The 22,339-nt window shown below is 40.1% G+C and overlaps 3 protein-coding genes across 3 annotated transcripts; 1 reads left to right on the top strand and 2 right to left on the bottom strand.

Annotated features, from left to right (window-relative positions):
- Positions 1-449: 449 nt before the first annotated feature.
- Positions 450-8,375, bottom strand: LOC122767958 (kelch-like protein 10). The gene is made up of 6 exons (XM_044023536.1): positions 8,328-8,375; positions 2,518-2,998; positions 1,488-1,807; positions 1,202-1,379; positions 982-1,131; positions 450-803 (listed from the first exon to the last, which is right to left on the bottom strand). The coding sequence occupies exons 2-6, from the start codon at positions 2,929-2,931 to the stop codon at positions 450-452; spliced, it is 1,416 nt and encodes a 471-aa protein (XP_043879471.1). The 5' UTR covers positions 2,932-2,998; positions 8,328-8,375.
- On the top strand, positions 5,393-11,429 carry LOC122768161 (C-reactive protein-like). Its single transcript, XM_044023945.1, has 5 exons — positions 5,393-5,607; positions 5,775-5,921; positions 6,066-6,358; positions 7,838-7,956; positions 8,960-11,429. Exons 1-5 carry the CDS (start codon positions 5,505-5,507, stop codon positions 9,141-9,143), a joined length of 846 nt encoding a protein of 281 aa, XP_043879880.1. The 5' UTR covers positions 5,393-5,504; the 3' UTR covers positions 9,144-11,429.
- A 153-nt stretch (positions 11,430-11,582) lies between these two features.
- On the bottom strand, positions 11,583-21,983 carry dennd6aa (DENN/MADD domain containing 6Aa). The gene is made up of 19 exons (XM_044023944.1): positions 21,580-21,983; positions 20,784-20,822; positions 20,562-20,604; positions 19,313-19,425; positions 19,120-19,200; positions 18,751-18,856; positions 18,571-18,650; positions 18,302-18,361; positions 18,153-18,208; positions 17,673-17,795; positions 17,031-17,126; positions 16,765-16,859; positions 16,178-16,243; positions 15,942-16,006; positions 15,718-15,807; positions 15,445-15,608; positions 14,294-14,396; positions 14,086-14,160; positions 11,583-13,178 (listed from the first exon to the last, which is right to left on the bottom strand). Exons 1-19 carry the CDS (start codon positions 21,808-21,810, stop codon positions 13,047-13,049), a joined length of 1,818 nt encoding a protein of 605 aa, XP_043879879.1. The 5' UTR covers positions 21,811-21,983; the 3' UTR covers positions 11,583-13,046.
- Positions 21,984-22,339: the final 356 nt, after the last annotated feature.

Here is a 22,339-nt window from a genome sequence, read left to right as displayed (position 1 = left end):
GAGGAACCTCATGCTCTCTTTGAGTGACTGTCCAAACTGTCTTCTCACAACCCAACACAGCGATGGTTAACTCTTTCCGAGCCTACTCAAGTTTGCCCCAAGGTCCTGCACAACTTCCTCTTAATATTAGTCGGGTACCACTGTGTAATGAGTCAAATTTATGGCTGTGATCCAATGTGACCGAGTGACCACTGTAACAGACCAAAACTGGTGTAGTCCGATCTTGTCATAAATCTAACCACACACACACAATGTGTCTGGACTTAACAGGAAATGACAATTTCCTCATTTCAACCAAAAGCACCAGACACGAACATAAAACAAGATCACATGGTTATGCCCATCTGAAGACAAGTAAATAAGTTAGTTAAAAATTAGTTTCTCACAGGATTTAACTGAGAATGTAGTTTATTTTTTTTTTTTTTAAGAGACATGGTTTATGGACAGTGTCACGGGGCGTCTTCCACCATCTTGCCCCTCAAGTCTAAAAATGGCAGCGAGTCACGAGGGACAGCATACTCAGCCATGTTGGGGATCCCAAACACCACACAGCAGCTCAAGGCACCACATTGTTTCTCCAGGTTGCAGGCCTCAGTCCACTCATATGTTGTACCGTCAAAATACTCCACCGAACTGGAGGTTTGTTTCCCATTTGTACCACCGATAACATAGATTCTGTCATTGATGACTTCGAGGCCAAAGTTGCTGCGGGCTGTATTCATGGATGTCACCCATCGCCAGGTGTTGGTCCTTGGGTTGTATTCCTCAACACTTCTCAGGTGGTTGCTATTTGAACCACCAATCTGTGGGAGGAAAGGCTTCATGTTAAAATGGAGATGGCGCAATAAGAGTGCTTATGTGGCCAAACAAGGAAAAAAATCGAATCTTTCGAGAATAAAGTGTTGGGCCCTCTGACAAACTTGACAGATAAAGTGTAGGGTATAAATTCAACCATTCATACAGTGAGCAGTGAGTACATACAGCATAGACATGGTCAGCAAGTCCAATGACTCCTATCCCAGCGCGCCTATTGGACATGGAGGCGATCAGCGTCCATTGGTTGGTCTCTGGGTTGTAACATTCAGCCGTCTGCTGGATCACGTTACCGTCATATCCACCACAGATGTAAATCTGATAAGAAAAGGACAGGCTGTAATGAGCTCACACTTTTTCTTCCTGGTGTATCAGTCACTTCACGAACCTTATTATGTAGTGTTGTGCAGCTGGCGTCGCTTCTCGAATGGTGCATGGATGCAATACAAATCCACTGGTTGATTTCAGACCTGTAGTACTCTGCACTTTTGAGTCGACTGAAGCCGTTAAAGCCCCCAATGGCATAGATGGACCCGTTCAACACTGTCACACTCAAGTAGCAGCGGCTGTAAAGCAACGGTGACATTTCATGCCAGATGTGTGTGTTCAGGTCCAGCCTGCTCACTCTGTTAAACAACCCCGATCGATCTGAGCCACCAAGACAGTAGACGTACCCGTCGTGGAAGACAGTGCCATGAAAAGCCCATTGGCGCTGCATTTTGACCGCCACGTTGACCCAGCGGTCAACAGAGACATCATACGCCATAATGCCTTCACCATTCATGCCTCCAATGGCAAACAGGATGGCTTTGGGCAGACGAGGACGAATGAGAGGGTTGCGGAAAACATGCATTGAGGGTCTTTGTCTTTGCAAGTACTGTATGGTTTGGATGGCATCAACAGCCATTTGCTGACACTCAGCGCTGCTCTTCACCAACTTACTGGACATCACGTCGGTGAAGATATACTGCAAGGTTGTCAAAGCCATCCGGAACTACAGAAAGAGAAGAGGACAGAATGCATTAACTAAATCCTGAAAGCCCTGCAGTTAACCTACGATCGCCTGTCCTGAAGGAAAGTAAAAGTGAGAGGTCAGAGTAGCTGGAGAAACTCCACACGGACAGGCCAGAACAGGAGTGACCAAAATGTCAAACTTAAAAAATTATTAGTTCATAGAAAATAAGTCGGTCGAAAACTGGACCAGAACTTATGTGTAAGTGCAGGTCCCCCAGGTCAAATGAGTCAAACTGCTGTAAAGCGTGAGGTTGCTGCAGATGGAGTTTAAATTAAAATGTAAATGTAACAGGTTAGTCCAACTGATTTGAAGTTCAATTACAATTCAGCTGAACCCAAACTGGCCTGGGACAAAGCAAGAACACAACAGTGATATAAACATGACGATGTCAGGGTCGGTACATGTTTTGAACGGACAAGGAGATTGAGTTTATACTCTGCCAGCTCATAGAACTTTCATGCAATATGCTACAAAGCCCTCACTAAATATTTTAACGTTTGTGGATGGTAAGAAGACTTAGAATCAAACATTCAATAAATGAATTCCCTTCAAGTGTTTGTAAAGCGGGACAATGGCAGTGATCTAAGTACAAGCAAGCAAATGCAGGTGTAACTCGGCCCAAGGAAACTTTTGGCTTTAGTTTGAGGTCTCGTTTTCAAAAATCCCTTGAAACAAGAAAATAATTGTACCTTAGACAAAAGCAGAGCAATGTGCCTTTCTCGCTCTTCAGGTTTGTGGGCAATCCAATTACAGATGGCGAGAAAGAGACCGCTCTCCACGCTTACATAGAGGTCATCTCGGCCAAGGACTTCAGCGAGCTCCTGCACAGAGAGCTGCAGGAACTCTTCACACATAGAAACCTCCTCAAAATGATCAGTGATGTAGCGCAGGGCCTTGTGCTGCAGTCTGGGGCTGTAGTAGATGTTTGTGAACTGCCAGATGCCAATGCAGTTGTTTTCACAGAGCCGCTCACAGAGAAAGTCAGAGCAGGCTTGTATGATAGCCATTATATTGAGCATATCGGCTGCTACCATCAGTTCCTGGACGTTGTCCTCAGTCACATTAACAAAGTCTGAGTAGGCAAACTCAATGACGAGCTGCATCGTGTCAGGAGACAGGCCGTGGATGTTGAAAACCGTATCTTCAGTCAACCTGCACTTGAAGAGAGCTCTAAGGTAGAGACACAGCACAGAGAAAATTACAATTCAAACTTTTCACACTGACAGTGGACCATCATGCTCTGTCCCATCCCTTGTGTCCTCACATTCAAACTAATCAAGTTTTTTTTAATAATTAGCATGCATTTAGAATACAATGGTTTAATGCATTCTAGCTGTATCCATATGTAAAACACTAACCTTAAGTGGCATTCATTTACTTACCAGCTGTTCATTATTTACCGTAGCAGTAGTCTTGTGCCAGATCCCAAAAACTTAAAATCTGTAAATACTGAGACCAACAGGAAATACTTGTACTCTTAAAGTGTGTGTATTTTTATTTCTTTTAGTTCTTTAACATTACTGTATGAGAAATGCACTCTAAACTTGTTCCTGTTTTCCCGATTAGATACACTGAGCCCAGGTAACCAACTCACCTGAAGTAAGGACTGCATTTGTAGAGCATGACCTTGTGGATTTTATATTCAACATCCTTAACTCTGATAAGTGCATCAAAAGATTTGCGATCTTCCAGCCAATCCTCAAATTTGGTATGGTCCAGCCAATAGTCAGTAAACTGTATGAATGAATTTAGGAGGGCTTTGCTTTGGTATCTCATCCTAAACTCTGAAAACATTTGACAGTCCCAGAGTTGCACCATCGCCTTCCTTTAACCTTTACCCTGGAGGTAAACCTTTATTACATCATAATGATAAGTGGAACTGTGGCCTTTAATGTTAATGCTTTATCGCCTCATCTGTGTTAAGAAGCATAACGATAAAAAACAATTACTAGAGGAGGCAAAGGAAAGAAGGCAGAGAAGACTGAAAGGAAGGACGGAGATGTTCCTCAAGTTATGATAGATTTGAAACCCAATTCTATTCTTAAGCAACTGTTGTTACTTTACAAAAATTGTGATGTCACTCCCTGTCACATAAATGACATGTGAAATAGCATCAAAGTCACCTGTCAACTTGTCATCTGTAGTTGAAAGGACTCATGCCTGTGCAAATTTGATCTTGATGAAAAATGAGTTGCATTCATTTTTCATCAAGATCTTCAAATGATGAGTAAGATTCAAGCCACTGCAAGTCCAACACATCGTAAGAGATTCCCAACAGGGTTAAGGTCTGGACTCAGTGGCAGCCAATCCATGCAGGAAAATTATTATCCTTGAACCATTCTTTCACAATTTGAGCTTGATAAAATCCTGGCATCTTGAAATTCCTCCTCTTTGGACTCGTCTCTCCAGGGGTCGCCACAAAATACAAGCTCTTACCCTTTGGTTTAAACAATACAATAAACTCTGCACTGAAACACTGTGGCGTTGGAGGAGCTGAACACACAAAAACACAGTCTGGTTTCTATGACTTGAGAAGGACTTGCATTAATTTCCTGAAGACTCAGATTAGATTTAGGTGACCAAAGGTGAACAGTTGCTGTTCGTCAGTGTTTGTACAGAATATTTATGTCAATGCATCGGTATCAAACCACTCGTTTATCACACATTAAGAGAAGTGACATCGATTATTTTGGTAGCAGTTTAACAACCTACTCAAAACAAACAGCACTGGTTTATCTACATTCCTTCTGTCTCTCCCTCTTTCTAGACCAGCGGTACCTGCGGTTACTCACGAGTAATCTGGTAAACGGCTGATAAAGCGCGTTGAGGGTTTTTACATCTACAGCATGTAAAGCAGCCATATGAGTGGACCACATATGGCACACTTTGATCTGGGCCAGATCAGTAAAATAATAGAATAACCTATGAACAACTACATTTTATAAAAAAGTTTTTTAAAAAAAGTATCTTTTTACGAAACATTATGAACAGCGTGACATTTCTTTTTATCATTTACAAAAAGGCACAAAACATTTAGATACTAATCATATATATGACTCTAATATGATTAGAATATGTGAGCAATTAAACAAGGAAAGTTTGAGTACACAAGGAAAACCCACACAGACATGGAAGAACATACAAACTCCACACAGGAAGGCCCTCGGTCGCACCGGCGACCCTCTTCCTGTGAAGTAACAGAACAGTGTTGATCCAAATGATCGCAGAATTTTAAAGACATGAGAACAAAGCTGACTTCAGCACAGTACTGTATACACTGTACAATACATGCAATCTGGTTCCATTAATTCAACCCCTAGTGGCATTTGTTCCAAATTACCTCATGCCCAAGTCTGTAATTTTACAAAACTGTATTTATTGACAGCTTCCCATCAAGGACTTAATCATGCAAGTGAAAAAGGTTCAAACAAACTACTATGATTACAAAATCAAATAGTTGCACACTGGTTCTTTTAATGTATGCGACTATTTCTGGCCATGGTTCAAGGCTGTAACAGCCTTTGTTGACAATTTAGTTTGCAGAGAAACGAAACTCAATATTGGCTGCAGGTCCACGCCTAATCAAGGAAGTAAGAGTGCTGCGACACAAAGTCTGATTCACACTGCAAACACGGACTCTTCTCTGTAGGGACACTTTTTTCAGCTTTGGACAACAATGAAGAACAAGGTGCTTTTTGCTCTGATGGTGATTATATCATCATTGCTCGCGACCACACAAACTACTACAACTACTCGACCAAGAACTACAACTCCACCAAGTAAGTACACACACACACACACACACACACACACACTAGACTTACTCTAACCTTAACCTTACCCTAACTTTAAAACCTTTTGTGTACAGAAAAATCTAAATATTGTGCATATTGTATAAGATGATCTTAAATTATGTTTGTTTGTGTGATATCTTTTTCTTCTTTAGGTCTTCCAAGAGCAAATTTAAATGGGAAGATGTTCACATTATCTGTGGGAGGGATAACCTTTTATTCACCATATTCTACCACGCCCCACTCACCACAACCAGCCACCACCAGCTCCCCTTATCAGACAACACAGCCTTCGGTTACAGGCGAGTGCATACACACTGCAAACTCAAACAGAATTGCAGTCAAAAATGAGAAATGCCAACATTAAGTCATTAACAAACAATCACAATCTTGTCAATGTCTTTTTAAATGAACGTATGACATTATTTTGTCATTGAATCCCACAGGTTGGTCTCTGTGTCTGCGTTACCTCAGTGACACACAGTCCCACAAAATCCTCACCATCTGTCCATCCTGCTACAACTCTGTAATTCTGAGCGCTGCGTCTAAAACTTTATTTCGTCTGTCCAACGGTTATGGTAGTGGTTCCAGTTCCAATTTCGAGCCAAACATTAATTTTATGTCAGCTAGTGAATTGGACATATGGACTAAAGTCTGTGTCACTGTGGACAACGTGAAGAGTGTGGCCCAGCTGTTCAGCGGCTCAAACATGAGCATCAGGAAGATGCTGCGTTTAAAGGTGAGAGCAAAGCATTATATTGAGTCAAACAGATTTTTTTTTTTTTTTACAATAAATGTAATAGACACTTGACTTCCTGTCTACAGCTGAATATTTTGAGCTTTACTTCCACTTGATCCCCTCACATCCAGATAGCAACATGCACTATTATGGTGCAACACTCAACGCTCAGCACACTCTTATAATATTCTATTTATGTATGTTATGTTAATGCAATAGCCCCTTTTACACCAGAAAGGTACCAAGAAGTACCTACTTGTGACTAGGGACTTTCCAGATTACCAGGAAGTTATTTACCGAGGGAAAATAATTCCTGGCAATCTGTGTGGTTTGAGTCTGCACCACAAGTTCCACAACATGTACTCAAATCAGGCTGATGACATATTTTTTAAATGACTGATAATAAAATAAATAAGCTCCTACTTCATCTTTAAAAAAAGACCCCATGTTGCAGTGAGTGAATGTATATGAAACATGTGTGAATGGGTGAAGGGCAAAACTAGAGTGTAAAGCAACTCATCAAGCCTAGAAAAGCTCTATGCAAATATAGACCACGACCACTCTTCTTCTGAGTAACAGTGATAGTTAGAGGAAATGTAGTGGAGTAAAAGTTGTTAGAAATATAAATAACAAACAGATATAATAGGTGAATTTTGTACTCGAGTACAGTAATGCAGTATTTGTATCTGCATAGCCCCGCACCTCCAAAACTGAGAAATGAGATACTGAAATGAGAAAAGTCCTTGCGGTGGGAAAGGGCCTCATGTATTTATTGAATCGGTTCACATGCTTTATAAATCATCAGGAGTTTGGTGCAAGTGACTGCTCTAGTCTAGTTGGCTTAATGAGCATCACAGCAGTTGTTGTACATTCGTCACACAGCTTGATATGGCTGAGTCCAAGATCAAAAAAATGTTTAGAAAAGCCAGTGTACCCACTGCTGGTTGATGCATCTGGTCACAAGAGTTTCCCTGTCCTTACTATGAAAGAAAAAAAAAAAAAATATATGTATGTATGTATGTATGTATGTATGTATGTATGTATGTATGTATGTATGTATGTGTATATATATATATATATATATATATATATATATATATATATATATATATATATATATATATATATATATATATATATATATATATATATATAAACAGCCAGCAGGCCATGATTAAGTTATGAGTAATTTCTGTATACATTTTAGAAATGTATTTTGCATCAGAAGTACTTATTGCGAACTATATATCATTCCATAATCAAAACAAGCACCTTTATTTTGAAATTTGAGAGATCATGACATCATTGCAAGCTCTTATTTCTCACCCATACGAACAGACACTCACATTTATACGATATAAGAATTTGTCACTTCAGTCACACAATGCTTTACATGTAATTTTTGAAAATGCTCTGATCTAAAATGATCTACTTGGTGTGTGTATGTGTGTGTGTGTGTGTGTGTGTGTGTGCGTTCAGTGTTCATGGACAGGTGCACCAACGATTAGAATTTCAGGTTTTGATGGTCAGGTGACAGACGTTCAGATGTGGGATTATCCTCTACTTTACGAAGACGTCAGCAACTACATGAACTACAGGTATGAACCTACATCAATTCACTTATATAAAGTTCAAGGTAACAAAGAACGTGTGTGTCAGTGATGGTCATCAGTGTGTGAACAGTTTATAGTAATTACGGCACTTTTTCTATGTGCTGGAACGGTGAGGCGTATAGAGAAAGAGATTATAGGTTACAGGTTTAATCACTACAAACTATAACTTCTAACTCTATAACTTCTAATTAGGGTTAGAAACAGAAAAAGAGTCAAGGAAAATTAAGCATCAACTCAAAGAAGGCAATCAGAGATAGCAGACTTCATCCCATTCATGCAAAAAGCCTCTGGCGGCCTCTGCTGGTCACATTGGCAAGTGCAAGTTTGGAAACACAAACAGACTGTTTAGTACTCACCGCTTTTCCAGAACACCCTGTAGGACGTCTCCAGGATGTTTTGTTAGGACACCTGTTGGGTAGATGAAGCAGGGGAACCAGGGTCGGTACCGGTACTGCAGAACAGTGCTGTAAAGTCGGGAAAAACACTGGGGCAACTGTGGAGCTGGTGAACATATGCTGGGCTGATTGCAGGGGATGAGGAGCAGGTGTGTTCCGTTCACAGGTGGGCTGAGTTGCCTGACGAGGTGGGAGTGGCAGAGAGAAACAGAGTGACTGAACAGAGACATCTGCACTGATTGTTCTTTTTCTTTCACTCATTTTTGATGTCACGCCCAGAATTTGCATTTATTATATTATATTATATATTATATCATATTACGACTTTATTATTGAAAGATGAAACATCTTCTAATGTCTGGGGGCAAAAAACCCTTTTAAAGTGTTCTCTTGATGAATGCAGCTGCTCTAATTGAGTTATTAGGAATTAGAGTAGACTAATTAGTGACCTGTTTGCTTGCATTGCGGTGGTTGTTTTCTGAATTGTCCGTTTTCATGATGCAACGTGTCTCTTGGAAAAAGAGATTTTAATCTCAGTGAGACTTTTCTTGCCTGGTTAAATAAGGGACATGAAGTTTCGTGTTTGTTTGCAGAGATTACGCCGGCTCCATTCTCACCTGGTCTGACATCAGATACTCTCCTGATGGGAACTTGCTGCTGGAGGACGTCTACGAATTTCAGGCAAGAGAGCCAATCAGCAGGAGGAGGAAGGGCCGTCGTCGCAAGGGAGGGAAGAAGACAAGGAAGGGTTTCACTTTGGGTGAAAGTGAAATGTAAGGCTTTGAGGAAACATACAAACGCACATATAAACTGCATCCTCTGTTCTTCAATCAGTAATTCATCTCTACTGTCAAAGAAACGGTCCTGTCTATAACAAACTGTCTGTCGACGATCATCTTACAAGCCATGGCCAAATCTTCTCTTTGTACCGGTTTAATGAGTATTAAAGGAAACTTTAGGTTTTGCTTTCGACTACTATCCATCGCATCCTTTTTGTTTGAGGTTTGAGCAACGAAACTACGACACATATTACGCTTGTACACGGCAAAATCCACAAAACCATATTTAAATGAATGTATTTCCACCTGCTTTCATGTCACGACTGAAGGAAATGAATATGTTTGTCTTGAATAATGAGTCGTACATAAAATGTTCCAATATCCAACACAAGGTGAGCACAGTGAAATACAGACATTCAGCCTATATTAGTCATTTGTTTTGTATTTTTTATGTCCAGGTTCAGACTTTAGAGTCACTCTCACTGTGATCACAACTTCATTTACGACACATTAATCATGATTTTATAATGCTTGTTTTTCTTGCTCTCTTCAAGTGTGTATTCACAGATTACATGCAAATATCTAACCCTCACTAATCTTCATGTGAAAAACATGAATGTACTAAAATGAATGAAAGCACTCTGGTTACAGTCAACTGTTACTGAGCATATCAGAGAAGTTACAGAAAATGACAGTGGACTCAGCGGAACCTAATTACTGTATGTGAGTCATTTTGATCATATTGTCACAGTAGTAGTATTTAGAATTTGGTCAGAAACTGTACCTACATTTTATTTCAACATAATAGAGACCACTGTATTGGCAACAAGATCAAACAGACAAGCTGTTTGTGGCCAAAATATTCAAATATGATCTTAGATATTCCACGTTATTCTTGTATCTGCTTGTAAAAATACACTTAAACAGGGATGACATGAAAATGTTGATTTAATTTGATGCAAGGCTGCCGTGACTTAAATATAATACTGTATCATAAATGAAAAGCCGTGTCAAGAGTAAGTAGATTCAAACAAAGTTAATAACTGTAGAACATCTATACACATAAAACTTAAATCAACCCCATCACTTTCCGACTTAAATGTAGGTCATATAAACAGGTCATATAGTGCTTTAGTATAGTGGTTGTGGCTTTAAACAAAAAAGAATGTGTCGCTGTGCAATATCGTAAGCTTGTATTAATCTAGGTTTAGCTTGTCATTTGGAAGATTTGAATTTTCTCCCATTTCATATGATGATGGATCAAAGATTACGGCACTTAAAACACCAGGGTCAATGCAATTTTAACAATATTAAATATGCCTTAATATTTGAAGATGAAGCTGTTTTCAGGTAATTACCCAATCACATGCATGTTAAAACACAAATGTGAATGGTTTTTGATATCGAGTACAAAATATGACTTCATATCAGTGATCTTGATACAATCATTTGTGCAAATATGTACAGGTTCTTTGTTCCAGTTTCAGGCCAAAGTTAAACCTCAGATCTTTCTCTTTTTTTTTTTATTAACTAATCTGGAGTTTGATTAAATGTTTTTTTTTTAGTATTCAAACATTGGCAGAGACACCAATAAATAGGTGGACCTTAGCAAAACAGTTATTATTCATTAACACGTCATAAAATCTTGACATTCTCAGTGTTGGTTAGCAGATAAGCAACAAACAACAACACTAATGCTAAGAAAGGTAAATAAACATTGTAAAAAGACATTCTTTTTTTTATGAGACGTCTAAAGTTATATCAAAATAATTATTGTACGACCGCAGAGTTGGGAGACCATTGTTTACAAAAGTCTTAATTCTCAGCCGCTACAGAGTGGTACATGAGAACGAATGGCCCACAATTAAACAAAATAGTAATCATTTGTTAAAATGTTTTCTTTTAACAAATATAAAACTTACATGGTTGCCCAACAACCAGATGCCACAGGGTTTGTTTTTTCCAGCCAGCACTTTTTCTTTTTTACTTTACAATCATCTTATTTTTAACCCAGTGATATTTTTAACTGCATACAAATAACGACCAGATACACACAAAGATTATCTGCCAGTAAGTCAGAGTAACATACAGTGTTTAAAATACAAATGACATGATAAATACATGACCTGTAAAAATGTTATTGCTGTCATTTTATTGTATATGGCTTTGCTATTATTATAGTATAGTTATGGTTCCAGGACTGTTTAAAAGAGTCACACGGGTAAATCAATTACTTCTCAAAAATTCTAACGGCTTTGCTCATTAAAATAAAAATTGAACTTCACTTTGGCCAGCTGTTCTTCTTTATTTTTTTTGTAAAACAACTTTTTAAAATTGGTCTGTGTAGAATCTCATTCATCCAGGTCTTTATTATCCAAAACACATCGAGTTGGTAGCAAGTGGACCTTAAGTATTTAACAGGACAAGAAGCACAGGCTGAATGTTAACTCAAACTTTTATTCAGATTTCTTTGGATTCATTTATTGACTTTGTGTGGATACAGGCATTTCTGATTCTGCTTTTTGCAGGTTAGAGGTCAACTTCCGTCATAAGTGGCTCATTAGTAAAAATGAATTTAGAGACACCAGAGCACCAGAACTGGAGGGAACCAGTTTAGATTTAGTCTCCTAATTAAGGCACCAACACCTTTTTAATTAGTTGAATTAAAACATGTTAACTATAGTGTTGTTCGTTTTATGCCCTCGGTTTCTTTACACTGCCTGGTCCTGCACCAAGGATCATTGTCTGGTGAATTTTGAGTGCTGGTATTTGTCATTATAGCTAATCGCTTTTCTTCCATGGGGAAAAAAAAGAAAAATGGTAAAACGGGAGATTTTGAGTCATTCTATGCATCATTATCGACTGAAAGCAGGCCTAGCCCTTAAAAATAGAGAAGAAGGGGCAGATCACCTCAATCCTGGACACAGCAGAACATCGCTGTCGTATCAAGAACGGCTGGAGATCGCACACTGAGACGAGTTCTCAAGACCACAGCAGCCTGTCTACGGGTCAACTGAATCAGATTTTAAAATGACAAACTTGAAATTGAGACTTTGTATCAAACTTGTTAAACAACGTTTTATAATTTTAAGTAAGTTTCCACTCCTGCATATGCGCCTGGAACCCTAATTTTGTTAAATACAATTTAATTAGTATAAAGTGAATACGATTCTCCAGTTTCACAGTTAAAAGTTGCCTGCATGAAAACCAATTCTTAATATTTCCGTAGACCGTTAAAACAGACAGAGGGCTATTTTGTTCATGATCACTTGAGACATTTCCTGCTCCGACAGTTATTATTTTGTGGCTGGTTTTTGTGGGTGGTTGATGCTGTGTGTTTTACAACATGGCTCTGCTCGCTTCAGTTTGTTTGCATAAAAATGTAAATGTGTGAAAGGGTCAAAGTCAAGCGATGAAGTGCACTTCTTTTAAAAAAAACTTTTTTTAATGGATGGAAAAACTCCCAAGTCAGTTCTGCCTGCAGCACTCCATCCTCAAATTTAAAAAGTAAAATTCAAAAAAAACAAAAACATCAACAGGTGGTTAAAAAAATTCAACTGGTGGGTCAAAGTTCAACTGGGGGTTGACTTCCTGCTTTTAGTTCCACTGTGATGACAAATCCTGTTAATGAGTTAAAAGTCTGCTGAATTAGGACCAATCTCTCCTTTCTTTGCTTAATAAGCTCTCAGTGATTAAAAAAAGGGCCATGTTCGGTCCACAGTCACCAGTAGACCAGTGTCAGTTTGAGGACGGGGACTTTGCATGTGGAGGTCCTTAAACTGGGACACTGTCTGTGTAAACCAGGGCCTCTCCACCTGAGATGAGACCAACTTCCCCACCCCCCGAACTTTAAAACAAGCTTAAACTGGGGGGTTGATGTTGCAGACTCTCAGGTGAAAGGTCACGGTGTGGAGGGCTTGTGGAGGATGCCCTGCAGGTCATCTGGTAAGGCCAGGATGACGGCGTCGATGTGGGACCTCAGTTTGGCCAGAGTCCCCGGGTGCACGGGCAGGTGCTCTTTCTCCGCCTGACTCTGCAACAGAGAAGCAGATCAGTGATGTTCACAGCTTAACACCGGTGCACACGTGATGCTCTTACAGTTACCTTCCAGTCTTTTCAGGACTTATGGAGCTTTTTCACTAGTGCGACTCGCCTTGCCTCTGCACGGCACGGTTATTTTGCTTTCCCATTAGCGTTAGTACCTATTACTTTTTTTTAGTACGTGCTCTGGTGAGGATCCAAGCGAGCTGAGCTGATACTATGCATGACATGCTCAGACTCCCAGCCACCGATTGGTCAGATTCTCGTGACAGGAAGAGTCAGTGTGTCTTGCATGTAAAACAAAGTCATGGCAGTTTCATGCACCTGTGCGGTGATGACTCCGCCCTTGTTGAGGAGGTACTATATTGTAACTCCAACCAAACCCTGTAGAGTTGAGCTGTGCCGAGGCGAACTGGGACCATGTACTGAAAAAACAGCTTAAGTCACCATGATACTGACCTCAATATGAAAATAGGAAAAAACTGAGACTCAAGGACGGAATAATGACTGAACAATAAAACATTTTCATTCTCACAGTTGCCCTGTCTTACAGCTATGAAACAGAGGCAATAATTCAATAACAATATATATATTGTGATTTTTCTGCCCAAAAAGAAATTTAAAAACATTATTATTAACTGGTTTTATTTGCCCAACATTTATTGTAGTAATTACCGTGTACTGTGATAATGTTTTTGGCCACATCGTTCAGTCAAATCAACAAACTCATAGCTCAGGATAAGGTCGGTCGAGTATTACGCCAACATGCAATTCCTTCAAAGGTTTTTCAGATGATTCCCTTTTAGACTTATATTTTGAACTCAAATCCGATTTTATTATTTTGGATAGTATGCAACAGCCCTGAAATATATCTTCATCATGAGGTAGTGTTCACTGACCAGTTTATCCTTAAGCTTCAGAACCAGATCAACCGTCTCCACCTCCGTGTGCTTCTGGATTCTCTGCTGCAGATCCTACAGAGACAATTGAAGGTGTTAAGAAAAATATTTATTATATTAATATTATATTATATTAATGTATCTTGGGGTTACATGGTTACTTTGCACTCATTACCACCACCATCACCCTCTGTCCCTCCTTCCTCACCTCCTCACAGAGCGCCTCGAGGTGCAGAGCCTCTAGTTTTTGAGTCATCTCTCTCCTCCTGTTGCGGAACCAGCCGTCAAAGTTGGGAGACTTGAGGAAAAGCCTTAGGATGCAGAAAGAAAAGTCCACATGATGCCCTGGATAATGTGCCCATGTCCCCATTTGATTCTCTGTTAATTGTGACAAACTGCATATGCTATCTTTTATAAAGAAGAGTAACATCATGTAATTAGATAAGATTCATGATTCTCCATCCATCTATTGTCAACCACTTATCTGATATCGGTTTCAGGGGGTAGCAGCTCTAGCAGGGGCCCCCAGACTTCTTTTTCCCTGGCCACATCGTCTAGCTCTGACTGGGGGACCCTCAGGTTCTCCCAGGCCAGTGAGGAGATAGAATCTTTCCACCTAGTCTTTGGTCTGTCCCTACGTCTCCTCCCAGCTGGACGTGCCAGGAACACCTTCCTAGGGAGGTGCCCTGGTGGTATCTTACCAGGTGCCCAAACCACATCAACTGGCATCTTTCCACGCAAAGGAGCATGACTGGATGACTGAGCTTCTCACCCAATCTCTAGGGGAGACCCCAGCTACTCTTCTGGCTAAACCCATTTCAGCTGCTTGTACCTGCGATCTTCTTTCGGTCGTGACCCATAGCTCATGATCATAGGTGAGGGTAGGAACGAAAATCAACCGATGGATTGAGAGCATTGCCTTTTGTCTCAACCCCCTTTTCATCACAACATTCCAGTAGAGCAAATGCAATACCGCTCCCACCAATCTCACACTCCATTGTTCCCTCACTTGTGAACAATACCCAGAGATACTTAAACCCCTTCACTTGGGGTAAAGACTCAATTCCCACCCCAGAGTAAGCAATCCATCGGTTTCCCTTTTGAGAACCATGGCCTCTGATTTTGAGATGCTGATTCTCATCCCCGCCGCCACACATTCATCTGTGAACCGATCCAGTGAGCTCTGTAGATCACGACCACATCACGATGACGATTAATGATTCTGTTTCAAATTAAATGTGGTTCTATCTGCAACCTTACAGAAAATACTGAATTGTTACTTCCACGGAGGTGAAGCTCTCAGGGAGATTTTATACCGGTCATTCTTAAAGCAGCCTGAGTGTGTGTGTGTGTGTGTACCTGTAGAGTCCTATCCAATCTCCTTTCAGCCTGGATGTGAGCTGAGGTCCAGCTTTCTCAAGTGTCTTCATGAAATCCTGCTGGATAAAAGGTCGTAACTGGGGAGGACTCTTCCAGGGACTGATGGACTTCTGGAGAGGCATTAAACTCGCCACATACCGCTCCTGGAACACACAGAGACACACAAACGGTTACATTATTTCACTTCAAACTGATGTAAGGAAAAGTGCACTGACTTAAGAAACAAAAACAGAAAGTAAGAAGCATTGTTACCAGTGGAATGATGAAGCTCTGTGTCAATTCTAAGAAGTAGCGTCGAAGAATTGCATTTTGGGCTGCGGAGGGTCTCTTCTGTTGAACACCCTGAGAGTAATGACCAAAGAAAAACTAGATCAATCAAGTCATAATTTTTCCATTGTTCCATTTAATTTTAAACAATTACACTTCCTTTCTTTAAAGTGTTTAAGAGAAAAATCAAGGGAGAAACCTTTTCTTACCTTCTGAAGCTGTTTGATGATTTCTTCATCTTTGTTGAGATATGGCTTATATGCAGTGTACACACCTGTGCACACAGATCAGAAAAATAAGCTGATCTAACACCACCTGGTGTACAATCTTCTGCTTTGTAATTGTTATTATGAGCGTGTAAGGGAGTTGCCTGTCTGCTCTGTGAGGTGCCCTGAAAATACTACACAATATTGATATTAAAAAAAAGAGAAAACAAGGCACTTACCAGGTTTAGAGTCCAGAGTCTTCAGGTTTTTCAGTTTCTTCACTTTCATCTGCTTGGCCATCTCACCTGAGAAGAACAGAGCGATGTAGAAAAATACAAATCTTTTGGAAATTCAGGTCTAGAATAAAGTACCCAGGCCCTTGACTTGTGTCCACATAGTTATAGGCCTTATATTGCGATTAGTATTTTTGAGTTTCTTCAGCTGAAAATAAATTGCATATACAAGGTCACTGCATTGCATGTTTATTTTACTTAATTATGGTCCAAAATTGGTTGACCCCTCCCCTCTCAGAAGGACATTCACACCCCCTCATCAGGGACAGTTCTCATCATGGCTTACACCTGTTCAGGAGATTCTTCAGATCCATCAGAACCGGGTACAGGGACAGATTAGCCCAAAAGCCATAACCTCAATTAACTCACACCCCCACATTGGAAGAACAGTGAAGGGACACTTTATATACACATCTAAATATTGTTACATTAGATATTTTGTGTGTTTTTTCTGTGTTTTAATTATGCAAGAGGCTTCTGCAAATGTGTTGTACTTATGCAATGTCTTATATCAACCTGTTGTATGTATATACCTGCATGCTTCATGTCTCCGATGCGGATGATGTGTGGCCAGTGTTGCAGAGTTTTAGCAAAAAAAGGATTGGTCACTCCGAGAATAACTGATGGCCTGTACGGAGAGAAGACAGAGACAGATCATAAATGACTCCATCATTTATCACCTGAGGAATAGTGTGACAAACTTACAACTATCCTGTGTCACCTCCGGACACACATGAATATTTACATTACATGACGATAAGGAACATGGTAGCTGCTGTGTTGGTTCATCTTTACTCACGGAGCCTGTGTCCTAGTGGTGTACTCCTTAAATTCATTGTCGTGGATGGTGAAGTATGGTCGGAAGTCACTGCAGTAACGCAGAGGAGAGATGCAGCTGCACAGAGACAGGGACACACACAAAGTCATGATGTGGAGCTTCATGGGAATGCAGCCCAACACTTTTCTTAAATAAAATCAAGTGTACGATATGTCATAGCCTAAACAGTGTGATATGAGCCAGATTATGAGACATTATTATTTTGAACACTTGAATACATGAGTGTGAGATCTGAAAACTTCCATATCACGGAATTTTCTTTATGTCTCAGAAAACTGGACTGGAACCTGCCTTAACAACACAGCCACTTATGTAAGAGTGACAATTATGGCCATAACAATATCACATATCAGATACCCGTGAAGTAAATCAAGAAAAACTTTTAAATTTCTATCTAACATATATGGATATGTGTAATCCCTACAGAAACAATGAATTTAAAAGAACAAATTATATTCCTCGACATTTTCAGAGATTTTTTATGCTTTAAATACATTTATATATATTGAATTAAATCAAAATGTCAGGCTGTTATTTGCAGGTTTACCAGGTGTAATTTGAGATGCTGGCACAACAACTTGTTACTAAGTGCCTGCTACTGACCTGACCAATGCCAGTACTGTTTCTGATGACTCTGCTGGTGACGGTGCCATCACAACCAGTGCCTCCCCCAACAACACCAACTCCCACAGCATCTGAATGTGGAAGAAGACCGGGTGGAAACACCTGGAGAGAGATGACAAACATGTATGCAAAAAAAGGTTTAGAGAATTAACATAAAAAAAAATGAATGGTGACATGACATTTAGGGGCTGTATGAAAATTACTGCCTGTAATTAATGAGTCAGTTTTGTGAAAATTAACACAACATGGTGACAAGTGTTACAACAAAAACAATAAAGCAACCTTAGAATAATTACTTGGACTCTTTGGGTGATTTCTTTTCGAAGGGAGTAATCCAAATGTATGATTACAAAGAAGATATTGCAAAATGCTGTGGCTTTATATTGCTAAACAAAAACTTGCTGCTGGACGATAAGTGATTAAGGTAAAGGGGACAACACGATGACCTGGTGTTCTCACCTGAAGAGGTCGACTTCGTGGATGGTTGGAAGAACAATGGACACCAGACTGTCACCCTGAAAAACAAGAAAGACAATGAAACATTGAAAACCTGTTGCTGTCAGATTAGAGCCACAATGTTTGTTTGTGTGCATTGTAGGTACAGTCACCTGGGCAGACTGGACCAGCTGTGAGGTTCCCGGTTTGTCATAAGAGGTCGGGATACGAACCTGCAGCAGCACAGTCACAGTTAAAACACTGATCAGAAACCAATTTAACACAGGCACATTATTTCTTCTGCATCCATCTGCACTTTGGAACATTGACACTTCTTCCATCTGTTTTAGTCAACGATCAGACAACTTGTGCACCGTGGGCATAGATATGTAGTCCACCAAGGAGTGTGTATGTTTGTGTGTGTCTGTGTGTGAAAAAGTACCTTGATGACCACACCCATAATAGGCAGAGTCAGGATTCGTCCAGGATGGGGCGTTGGCCAGCGGTCTATGTCATTACAAGCTGTCATTCCAATACACAACGAAGAATAATATTACACAGAATATAGGCAAAGACAGAGGGACAGAAGCAGAGTGATAGAGGGACAGGTAATGAGACTGACCGGCCTCAAGACAAGGCTCCTGTTTCTCAAAGTATTCTGGAGCCATGATCTTTAACAGTGAGTGGAAGAAGGTCACATAAGGCAGCTTACTGATCAGGACCAGAGACTGGTAGAGGGACAGAGACAGAGAAAGCAATATTTACAATACTTTCATATAAAAACACATCAGTAGTCCCTGTTATGTGGTAACAAACCTGAAATATGAATATGGTCACTGAAGCTGAACTAATATGAATTCTCTTCATTAACTTAAGTGGTGTCAGGTATTTGGTTAATTTTAATAAAAGTAGAAGGGACTGAAAGTTTTCCATTGGAGACAACTACACTAAACGTCATTGAACTGAAGTGTAGTGATGGTCTGACACTGACCTTCTGGAAGTATCCTCTCTTCAGAGATTTATCGCGCACCTGACGGAAGTACACATAGCCGTAGTAATGGCCTTGCTCCTTCTGCAACACAAAGACACAACAAATGTGCAAATGTGAATGCAAAGGATGTAAAAGGAAAAGTTTTCACTGGGGGCCAAATGTTAAAAGGGACAGTGTATCTGCTTTAAACCACCTTCAGACATGGTGGTGCGTCCCTGTCAGTGGTTTCCAGGAAGCAGCTGAGCGACGACTTCCTGTTGGAACCCTGGCGGAAGCGGAAGCAGAACTGGGTGTCACCAAGGCAACCTGAAAAAGCAGTAAAGTGATGATGATGTTTCCACACTGCCAGGCGTAAACTTTTCAGTCTTAATATTGCAAACCCTGACACAACATTTAAATAGAATTGTAAAGTTTGTGTCTCTTTGGAATTTGCTTACCACCCAAATCCACCGAAAAAGCTTAGCTCAAGAGGACACAGGAGCTACTGGTCTGCAGTTCATGTAACTGTACTTCAGTAAATCAGAATGAAGAATTTCAAATAAAAATAAAATAGCACATTTGAATTTAATGATGGAGGCAGCAGTGGATCAACAACTCCTGTGTGCTGTGATGCAAAGTCAATGCTCTTCTCTAAGTGGTTGAACAAATCTAGCTCATGTGGCAGTGGCTCTCACAAAATGTCCTCCATCTAAATAAAAGTATGGAATGCATCTTGTTCCAGCATGTATAATATATACAGTATATAGTATTGAATACAATACTTAAGTTGAAAAATATTTGTATAAAGCTTTTGGTCACATAAGACGCATCAATGAATAATACTTATTCATTCATTCACTCATCTTTTACCACTTTATCCTCCACATGTGGGTCACGGTTCAATTTCTTCAGTTATAGCTCACATACATTATATCTCATGTGTCAGTTACAGTCGATGACTACATTTACATGGGTGGACAAGTTATCCCAGTGAAGACAGTATGAATAAATGTTTAATAATTTAATAATAAACTACAATGTAGAAAACATTTTCTAATTTCCTTAACCCAAATAAAGACCTACTTGCAACAAGCAATAAATCAATCAATCAATAACTTTATCAAAGAGACATCCCAAAGGAAGTTCTATGACACAATAAAAATAATACACAAAAAAAGAGAACATGAATGAAGTATATTCCTGACTAACTCATTGGTTTGTATCATAATCTGAATGTCATATTCTAAAAAAGGCCAATATATGCAACTGCTTCTCAAATTACACATTACAAACAGGACATAAAAACAATAGAGAACAAAAGTGAAAGTATCACCCTGTGACCATTCAGCTATTATGGAGCCACCTCCTCACTGCAGTGTTATTGCAGCAGGAAGGTAAACCAGTCTTATTCTGCTGCATTCATACATCAAAGTAAGGTGTGAAAGGCTGAAACAGGAACTCACCTGAGTTTGAGTCAGGAAAGGAAAGGTAGCAGATGCTTGTTTTCTGAAAGAAAACAGCAATACAATTATTTGTTTAGGTCATCTTCATCATTTGATCAATCAAACTTTAACTGCAGCTACAGCTCACAATTATGTATCACCACTTGATGACTTTTTTCCCCAAAGAATATTAAATATATTCAAAAATAATCCTATTGTTTAAGAAGTCATTTCTTAACTCACCTCTTTCTCTGACAATTTGGAATGATGAGGATAAATGACCTGAATGAAGAAAGAGTTGGAGAGAAAGAGTTACGGAGTCACTACACAACATTAGTTCATCAAACCTCGCCTGCTCTAAAAGAAAAACCTCAGCTCTTTCTTACAAGTTTGTCAAACTTCTTTGAAATGTGTATTTCTTTTTCCAATCACTCTGTATGAAACCTTGTTGTAACTTCTCTATCAATTTACTGCACTTGACTAGACGCAGACCCCACACTACAATAGTCAAATGTTGAAATTGTCCAAAACTTGGTTTTAATTCTGTTCATAACCAACACAGTGTCAGTTAGACAGATAACAGATTAATAGATTGGTTAATTAACTGACAGCATATTACGATCATGGGTAAAATTAGAATGAATCATCTGTTTGACATCAGAAATGTGATGTGTTGACATAATTCCGTGTGAGCCTTAGATTCCTTTATCAGTGTCCGTGCAGCCCCTCTGGAGAAAAATGTTAACCAGCCCTCATATGGAACCCTGGACTGTACTGTATTCATACAAAACACTGTCGACAATGCAACCATCCACATTTCATGGTCCCTGCCATGAGGATTTTAGGTCCTGACAAGGTCAGAGTTTGTACGTCCTAAAAAGGACGTTTCCTGGGATAAGCAAACACAACTCCATGCAGCTGTTTGTGTGCTGTCGTCCAGGATATAGCCTGTGCCGTGGACAACCACTAACTTAAGGGTTTTTGGCCACAGTGTAGAGGAGTTTCACATGAACCATATGTCCCCGGCTTCTGTCCTCACCTCCACCGCCTGTCCTAGCTCCAGGTCGAAGCCGACCACACATATGCAGTGCAGCCAGGAGGAGAAGCGGTCCCAGGGCAGGAGGAAAGTTTTTTCAGCCTCCTCCTCGCCTCCGGCCCCCGGGGGCAACGTTATCTCCTCGGCCGGAGAGATGCTGCTAGCGTCCTGGTCGTCCAGGTCCTCCGGCTCTTCGACCCGCTCCCCCAGCTCCTCCGGGCCCTGTAGAGCCATGACAATGGCCCGACACACTCAGACGCTGTGGGTTAACGCTTTTCTAAACAATTACACTGTTAATTCGTATTTATGCCCCCTCTCTGAACAACAGAAACAGCAGTGCCCACTCAGCACAGTTTAGCATAATTTAGCTTAGCAGCAGGAGCGTAGGGACGTCGCGGTGACGAGCGAGCGTGTCACGTCATCACGCACGTCATCCCTATTCAAGCGGGTTCATGTTACTACAGTACAGTGAACGCGGATGGGTTGGTGTGAAATGTCAAAAATATCCCACATGAATGAGATCTTTCAACTGATTTTTCTACATTTAAAAAACCTTTTAGACGCAGCGAAGGTTAAGTAAAAAAGCTGTTATTTACTGGTTGTGAGCTTGTATGGTCAAATTATAATATAATAGGCCGGGAGTCTCTGCAAAAATTTCATTACGTCCTCATAATGACAATAAAAACTTGAATCTTGAATCTTGAATCTTGAATAAGATATAATCTAATATGATAAAGATCGAGTCGTTTCTATTAAGCAGCAG

Source organism: Solea senegalensis, linkage group LG4 (assembly GCF_019176455.1).
Source record: "Solea senegalensis isolate Sse05_10M linkage group LG4, IFAPA_SoseM_1, whole genome shotgun sequence".
Lineage (NCBI taxonomy): Eukaryota > Metazoa > Chordata > Actinopteri > Pleuronectiformes > Soleidae > Solea > Solea senegalensis.
This window is presented reverse-complemented; position numbering and strand designations above follow the sequence as displayed.